General features: G+C 36.7%; 1 protein-coding gene across 3 annotated transcripts in view; it reads left to right on the plus strand.

The window, feature by feature from the left end:
• The first annotated feature begins 460 nt into the window (after positions 1-460).
• LOC122079664 (ribonuclease J-like) overlaps positions 461-8,236 on the plus strand; it is a 15,383-nt gene continuing 7,607 nt past the window's right edge. Inside the window, exons 1-8 of one of the 3 annotated variants that reach the window (XM_042646322.1) lie at positions 461-788; positions 1,203-1,431; positions 2,960-3,083; positions 3,929-3,985; positions 6,479-6,670; positions 6,744-6,821; positions 7,582-7,764; positions 7,922-8,002. In XM_042646322.1, coding sequence (XP_042502256.1) covers positions 701-788; positions 1,203-1,431; positions 2,960-3,083; positions 3,929-3,985; positions 6,479-6,670; positions 6,744-6,821; positions 7,582-7,764; positions 7,922-8,002 — 1,032 coding nt within the window. In that variant the 5' untranslated portion in view covers positions 461-700. Of the gene's footprint in view, positions 789-1,202; positions 1,432-2,959; positions 3,084-3,928; positions 3,986-6,478; positions 6,671-6,743; positions 6,822-7,581; positions 7,765-7,921; positions 8,003-8,236 lie in introns of those variants that run through there. The other 2 variants (XM_042646321.1, XM_042646323.1) reach the window with 2 other exon arrangements.

Genomic DNA, 8,236 nt, shown 5'->3' on the forward strand with positions numbered 1-8,236 from the left:
ACTTAATGATGACCATGTGCATAACCCCCACTCAATCAAGGAATGTTTAAAGTATTTAATATGTGGGAGTGGTTCATGCATGTGCAGATGGCCAATGAGAGTACACGAAAACATTTATGAAGATACCATTTTCCATTTCATGAGAATGGATTAATTATTTCACTCCCATAAGTTTAGGCGCAGGAGCCACACTTCTCCAGGGAAATCTTTTTGTCATATATAAGAGAAAAAAACAAAGGAGCCGCGGAACTTTGTTTTGCCAAGGAAGACACAAAAAAAAAAAAAAATTTCCAGTAGAGATGTTTAGGTGGGGCCTACTGGTGCGTCCCAACTTTTGACACCTCAACCTCAAACCGTGTCTAGGTCTCAGCATCATCGTCTCATATTCACGAAGGATGATCGCAGCCTCCAAGATTGCAACACGTGCAAGCGTGTTGTCCCTTCAAAGGCGATAGGAGAGATATTTCCACTCCACACAAAATCCTCTCTACACTCTTGTTTCCCGCTTCAACCTCGCGCGGCTCGCGCCTTCTAACCTGATTACCTCTCCCAAGGGCATTATCCATTTCTACGCACACCAGAACGAACTACGAAGGTGATTTTGGGGCTTCCAAGCCTCTGGAGCTCGAGGTAGTCCTGTTTCAGCTTCATGTGGTTCTGAGCTTCTCGAGGAGTTTTTATCAGGGGAGAAGACCAAGAGATGGCCGCTTTGAGTGTCCTTTCTCTATGCCCCTGTAGGCTTTCATGTCGACGATGCCCTAGAAGGCCTTACGTTTCTTCCTCCTTAGGTGCTCCTATTCACACAGGCTTCCGCTTTGACTATCTGTTTTTTTTTTTTTTTTTTTCTTAAGCTTTGCTCCAGTAAGAGTTCTGAACTTCTGATTAAGTTAACACAAATTGATAAAAGTATTTATTTTTTCTTTGAAACGAATTTGAAAGAGGAGTATATTTATAGAACATAGTGAAATTCTTCTTTTGATGATTTAGTTGCTGAACTCAATCTATTCTTATTCGTAGAATGTAAAATTTCTAGCATCACTAATAGGTTATGGCGGTTACCGCCTTCTATTCTAATCTACATTTCTTCTTTCACTACTTGATATGGCAACTTTTAGTCATCTGTGCCCTTGCAGGTTTGTAGCAGTATGTTCTTTTAATTTCTTCTAGTCGAAATTTGATATACTGATTGTTGTTGATGATAGGTACTAGTGGGTATAAAGTCCTAAACAAGGATTTGAAGAGAAGAGAGGGAGCAAGGAAAAGTATGGAAGATTCTATTCAGCGCAAGATGGAACAGTTCTATGAAGGGTCTGATGGCCCACCACTCCGTGTTCTTCCTATAGGTGGCCTGGGTGAAATTGGGATGAATTGCATGCTTGTGGGGAACTATGATCGTTACATTTTGATTGATGCTGGCATAATGTTTCCAGAGTATGTTTTAGAATCTCAATAGCTACAGTTTGCATGCTCGGTTTTGAAAATCTCTCTTCACTTGGAAGTAGATATCTTAATGTTGTGCCTGTAACAAACGTTCCAAGCTATTGTTGTTGGAATTGTGTGGCCCAATACAAATTTATTTGGTGTTATTTTTTCACATTATTGGACATTGATGGCTTAATGGTGTTTTTTTTTTTTTCACATTATATATAAATATATATATATATATATATCATTTTGTGGCATGTGGCATGTTTATTTTGTGGTTTGTAAAATTGATTAAATGGTACCATTGCTATTTGGTCTACTGGTTTAAGTGGACTAGTTTATGGATGATCATCGGGGTGAGCCACTTTGTAGTCCTTGACCGCACCCATCATGATATATTACGTGTTAGCGTATGCATTATTGAACTATGATGGGTTAGAGGGGTGCAAGTTAAAATTGCTCAGACTATGGGAGACATGAAGACTAGTCTCTATGTGGAGTACATCCATGAAAGGATTACGTGTATGTTGAGTGTTGATCTTAGTGACTAATGTTCTATTGCTAGTGACTTGGACAATTACAAATGTCTATGCGTACCTACGAACTGTCATTTTGAAAAGATTTATTGCCAAAGTGGTTTTGCAAAAATGTTTTTATTTTTTAATAAAAATTTATATATTTTCTTCTTGTAAAATTGATTTTGATTTGTCTTATGAAATGGGCAATTTTGTAATTTTGTTCACTTTTTTTGGGGCATTTTAGTAAGTGTCAAGGTAAGCCCAAAAGGCATTCTGGATATGGACAGTAGGTGGCTAGCATCTCACTTAGGGTTGAACTTTATGGCTGGTCATCTCCACCCTAGAGATATAAATATCTCAAGGTCACACAAGCAAAGGGAATGTTTTTTGGAAGCTCAAAAACACCAAGTTATGGTTTACCTGTCCAGCTGGGGTGAGCACCCTGATTGCTTGTGAGATCCTTGATAATTTCAATTGTTTCATCGAGTTCTGATCATCTATAATCCTCAATCATCTGTTATACTTTGTTGAACAAGGTTTACTCTTATCTTCTACAATTTCTTCAACGAAGGTTATATATATATATATATATATATTGATCTTCAAAAGGTATGTTTTTTCATCTTAAATTTGATTTTATAGGTCAAGTTCAAATCTGTTTGTAGGATTTGTAGTTTCATAAGTTTTTGTATTTCATGAGTATGAACCGTATTATTCGTTGGATGAATTTTATTTAGGACCCTAATTTTCTAATAATTGGGTCACTTTGTAAACACATTTGATTTATCTTCCATTAGTAGTCATTTCTCGTAAGATATTTGTTGTTGCATAGCTCTGACAAGTTGCAAATTTCAAGTTAGAAAAGTTTTTCTAGAAGGTATAAAACGGATCTGCTGCAATAATCCTGTCTTACTGCTTTTTTTATTTTTTATTTTTTATTTTTTATTATTTAAATTAATTTTCTTTTCCTATTTCTCATTGTTGGATTTGGATCAACTTTCTCCGATGAATATCAGTTATGATGAGCTGGGTGTCCAGAGAATTATACCCGACACAACATTCATCAAAAGATGGAGCCATAAAATTGAAGCAGTTGTTATAACTCATGGCCATGAAGACCACATTGGTGCGTTGCCTTGGGTAAAGTTTTCTGTCCACTTTAAAAACTGTGATCATTTTGTTGACTTTCCTTACAACATGTGCTTACATAGAAGGGTTCGGATTCTGTTTTGTCTCTGATCTTGCTGTGGCCTAATAATTCACATAGTCACAATTGTTCTAGAGATTTGAAATAACAAGAAAATATAGGAAGATGTCCTGAGAAAGTTGTATTGCTTGGAAATCTCCAATTATTTATCCTCCAATGAGTGAACCACTGCCTGTTCTCTTATGAAGTACATGTACATCGGACATGGGACACAGGAGGTTGAATGAGTTAACTGTCTTGTATATTGACCCAAGTATTCCTCTGTATTAAGTTTATTAAGAAACCAAATTTTGTTGGGGACTTGGTTGCAACAGAACCTTCTGGTATTTCATAAGCTTCTAGAATGAATTAGATTTTTGTTGAACACTCCCTTGATGTCTTATTCAGCTACACTGAATCCAAGAAGTTATTCTTATGCATGATTTTCTTTTACATTTTTTTTTTTTGGGCAAAAAATCATTATGTTCAAAATTTCCAAGTCTTTAAAGGCAAAGAAAATAAAATTTGACATTGAACTTGAAGGGTTTGACTCATATGTCTAATGACTATTTATGCCATGTAGCCCATGTTTTACTCCTCTTGTTTGATTTGACTCTTTATGACAGGTGTGGTTGACATGTTAAGTGTTAATTCTGATTTCTGATAGACAGTAGATGTTGAGTAAATTTTATAAGTTAAAGAGAAATTCTAATGTAAAAAATCTTGATTTTGATTTTGATTTATTTATTTTGTTATTATTATTTTTATATTGGCAATTCTTATTGTGTTAACTGAGCAGGTAATCCCAGCTTTGGATTTGCGTACACCAATATTTGCTTCGTCCTTTACAATGGAGGTATGTGAAAAGGGTATCAGAAATGTCTTAATTTCCTTGTATAAATACTCTTTGCCATCTTTTGATATTTACCATTAACCAAATTCCAATGAATAGAGGTAAAAATCTAATGTTTTGGGTGGGGGACCCCACTGCAGAGGCCAGGCACTCACAGTGGGACTACACTATGGGATAGGTGCTTATTCATTGTTATACAGTTGGCAAAATGCATCCTCCACATGAAAAAGATGTTCCGTCAAAGCAATTTGGCTCTCGTTATCTATACTTCCATGTTGTTCCAGAAAGCACTCGGAAGTGGCTATTAATCAGCTTGAAATACCCTTCTATACTGGCACAAGTCCACCCATGAACAAGAGAAATCTCACCACCCTAGATGGCTGCTTTTAATTCTCCCGTGGTTAAATCACACCTTCCAATAGGGCAACTGAAAGCAAGGACAATTCCCTCCTACTTCCTAGATAACATTTCAATCCATCGGGAACTGGATTACCAATAGAGCTGCCATCAATATTAATTTTGATTACATTCTTTGCCACCTTTTAGTGGGATAACTGCATTCATGGTTTAAGGACTCGCTCAAGTAATGGGAGGTGGTGAATCATAATGGCGTTGAGGTGCTGATAAACAGTTTCTTATCCATGTGATTCAGTACACATTTCAAGAAATATAGCAAGGGGCTGCTTTGCTTACCTGCAGGCTTCAAGTGTTGTATATGGTTAATACTGTTGCAGTTGTACCAAGTCCGTAGACTTTCTATTTTTCATATGACCTCGAACATAAAGGTGGTTGCATTGAAGCCAAGCTGTAAGCTTGACTTATATTGTGTCATCACTGATGATTGTTTTGGCAGTTGTTTGTGGGTGATATAAGATGTAAGAAGTGCCTACTCGTTGAGCTTTTCTGAGAGCAAATGTAACTTTAGGAAACTCAGGGTTCTGGTAGCAACTGATTGGGGATTTTAGCATTGAAAGTTAAAGAAATAAAAAAATGAACAATTTAAATAAAGGAACTATGCCTTCTACACAAATTTATATTGATTTCTTCAATCTTATTATAGCTTTAGATGATCCGGGATTTACTAATTGCTACTCCTAGAATGACTTTATTCATAACGCAGAATTCTGTTGAACTACTCTATCTCCATCATTTGTAGGTAAGACTACAAGTAGTAATGGAAAAATTTTGATCGTTGAGAAACTACTAAAGAACTCCTTGTAGAAATGTGACCCTAAAACGATGCAGAAGATAATGGAAAAACAAGAACTAGCAATGCACACAGATTTACGAGGTTTGGCAAGATTGCCTACGTCCCCGGTGAGATGAGATCCAGCTTCACTATCAATGGAGAATAGGGTTACAACGTTCGTCCCTCACACATCTCAGTATTGTTTGCATTATAGAGAAAGAAACCATTGCTACAAATATATAGCGAAAAACCCTAATCCGGAAAGTACACAACTGCCCTCAAATAAAAAATTCGAGCGGGGGCTGCCGTCATGCCTGTTGAGGCGCTGCATCAGTACTCCCTGGATTAAACTGTGACGAAATACAAGACATCGTAGACCAACACTCCTAAATAATGTTGAACTCTTAAGGAAACAAAAATACACAATCCTAGTGTAGACTATTTCTCCATTATTTGGTCATTGCCTTCTAAAGTCATATGCATTCTGCAAGAATTTTTCTTGTAAGATAAACTGGAGAACCTTCCTAACACAGTAAAATTCTAGCCAAATATGGAGGTTCTTACTCTTGGAAGTGGCCTCTGCCATATGTGAGAATTATCTCCAGCCCCAGAAAGTATGGTGCTTTCTAAATCCTAATTGATTCCCACAACCCTAGCATTATATTATAATTTATGTTTCTCTGTCTTCTCTACCAAACCTTTTTGTTTTTCCTGTGACATTCTACAGCGAATGCCCCTTATATATGCCATTGAATCCTTTTACTTCTGAAATTTAAAGGTTCTTAGAATTCTAATATATCACCATATAGTAAAACCAATTATCCAGAATTCCTCTTTTCTCTTGCAAGTTGAATTTTTATTTCCCAAGCCTTATTTTTTCTTTTCAATATACCAATTCCCGAGAAGAGACATCACCAATGTAGAAGATAAACAGATCCTTTTAATAAAATTGACCTCTTTTAAACTTGGTAATGAAATGCTAATCAATTGAGTGTTAAGATCAATTGGTACATGACTTGTGGATCACTTCTCATGCTTGTGTGTTAGTGTTTTGGTCTTCTGGTTTGCTTTGCATCAGTGGGATTTTGAAGCTTTGCAATTGTTATCATACTTTCCATTTTTTTTTTTTTTGGGGGGGGGGGGAGGGGAGGTGGGGGGACTGTCTTGAAAACTTTTTTCTTGATCTCATGATATCTCTTAATAGTGGCTTGGGAATTTTAGTAGCCTATATAATATTTCTTGGTGTCATTGAATTTTTTTTTTTCTTTTGGTACATAAAGATCATCCCTCCTTTCATTTGTCAACAGCTAATCAAAAAGCGCTTGAAAGAGTTTGGGATCTTAGTACCATCCAGGCTTAAGGTTTTTAGGACGAGGAAGAAGTTCATTGCCGGGCCTTTTGAAGTAGAACCTATCAGGGTTACCCACTCTATTCCGGATTGTTGTGGATTGGTGCTCCGCTGTGCTGATGGGACCATTCTTCATACTGGTGACTGGAAGGTGACTGCTGCATCTTATTTCCTTTCCAGTTTTTGGTGTTCATTCTCACAGATGCATATTTTACTTATTACAGATTGATGAATCACCATTGGATGGGAAAGTTTTTGATCGCGACACTTTGGAGGAACTCTCGAAGGAAGGAGTTACATTGGTAAGTTTCTTGCAACCACATTTTGTGCTGCTGTTACTTTTTATATCATTTGTAGGACATTTCCCCCTATTTGATTCTCATATTTCTACCGGTGTCATGTTGGACATGCATGTGGATGGCCGTGTATCTCATGTGCCAATAATGGAAGATCTCTCTATCTGGTTTTCATGTTTAATGTGGTCTGACTTGGAATTTCTTTAGATGTTTTCCTCTGACTTCCTTTGCTAATATTACAGCTTACCTGGATATCTATATTTTCTGTTGCTCATAGTGTGCTTCTAATTAAATTGCATTTCTAACTATGTAATATAATATGTTTAGGATGAGTAGGCATGTGCAAAAAAAGCACATTCTGATAATCTGGGCCTTAAAAGGTTGTAAAGACAGCTCTTTTCACCTTTAAGCAGGAATTTTGAATGTTCTCAACGTGTATTTCAAGTGTGTAGATATGTGCTAGTCAAGGGGCTGGGTGTTGCAGAGTTGTCAGAACAAAGATCATTTTTAGTGGAATGAAAGAACTTCCACACTTTGATTCTAGTTCTTTCTAATTCTGAATCGCAATTTTGGGTGCTTTACGGCCTGCTGGGTTCTCATGATCAAGGCTTAAGATGTTACCTTAAGTATGCGGCGTGAATCCATTGGACAATAAGGCCACTATTCTGTATTTGGTGTGAATATGTATTCTGTGAGTAAACTGTTTTTTGGGTCAAAATTGCAACAGAGTCTGATTTTTGAGTTAATTATTTGCTTTCCATTCCAGATGATGAGTGACTCAACAAATGTGCTCTCACCTGGAAGAACTGTTAGTGAGACTGTTGTAGCAGACGCACTATTGAGAAATGTTTCAGCTGCTAAAGGAAGAGTTATTACTACACAGTTTGCATCTAATATACATCGTCTTGGAAGTGTGAAAGCTGCAGCTGATTTAACTGGTCGGAAGCTGGTATATGCGCAATGGTTTGCCGAAATGAATCAATATTTCTTCTATTTTTCCTTTTCTTTATTCCTTGCTGAGGGTAATTCACCTTGAAAGTTGTGAAAATACCAAATGTATCTCTATGGAGTATGGATGGATCGGTATTTATTTGTCAGTGTAACAGGTATTTGTGGGCATGTCATTAAGGACATACTTGGATGCTGCTTGGAGAGATGGAAAAGCACCAATTGATCCATCAACTCTGGTAAGGAAAACATGTTTGTATTATCATTTCTATTTTTGGTGTTATGGAGCTTTGCTCTCTAATTAGTTTTATTACTAATAGGAGGATAGGGAAAAAGAGAAATTTTTGTGTATTCATTATGCATAAGGGATTTTTTATTTCTCATATGTGGGTCTTACTTATCTTCTTTATATCACTTTGAAGCAGCTTACTGTATGCAGATCACTTCACCCAGTCTTTTTTTTTTTCTCGGGG

The sequence above is a fragment of the Macadamia integrifolia genome, chromosome 5, assembly GCF_013358625.1.
Source record: "Macadamia integrifolia cultivar HAES 741 chromosome 5, SCU_Mint_v3, whole genome shotgun sequence".
Lineage (NCBI taxonomy): Eukaryota > Viridiplantae > Streptophyta > Magnoliopsida > Proteales > Proteaceae > Macadamia > Macadamia integrifolia.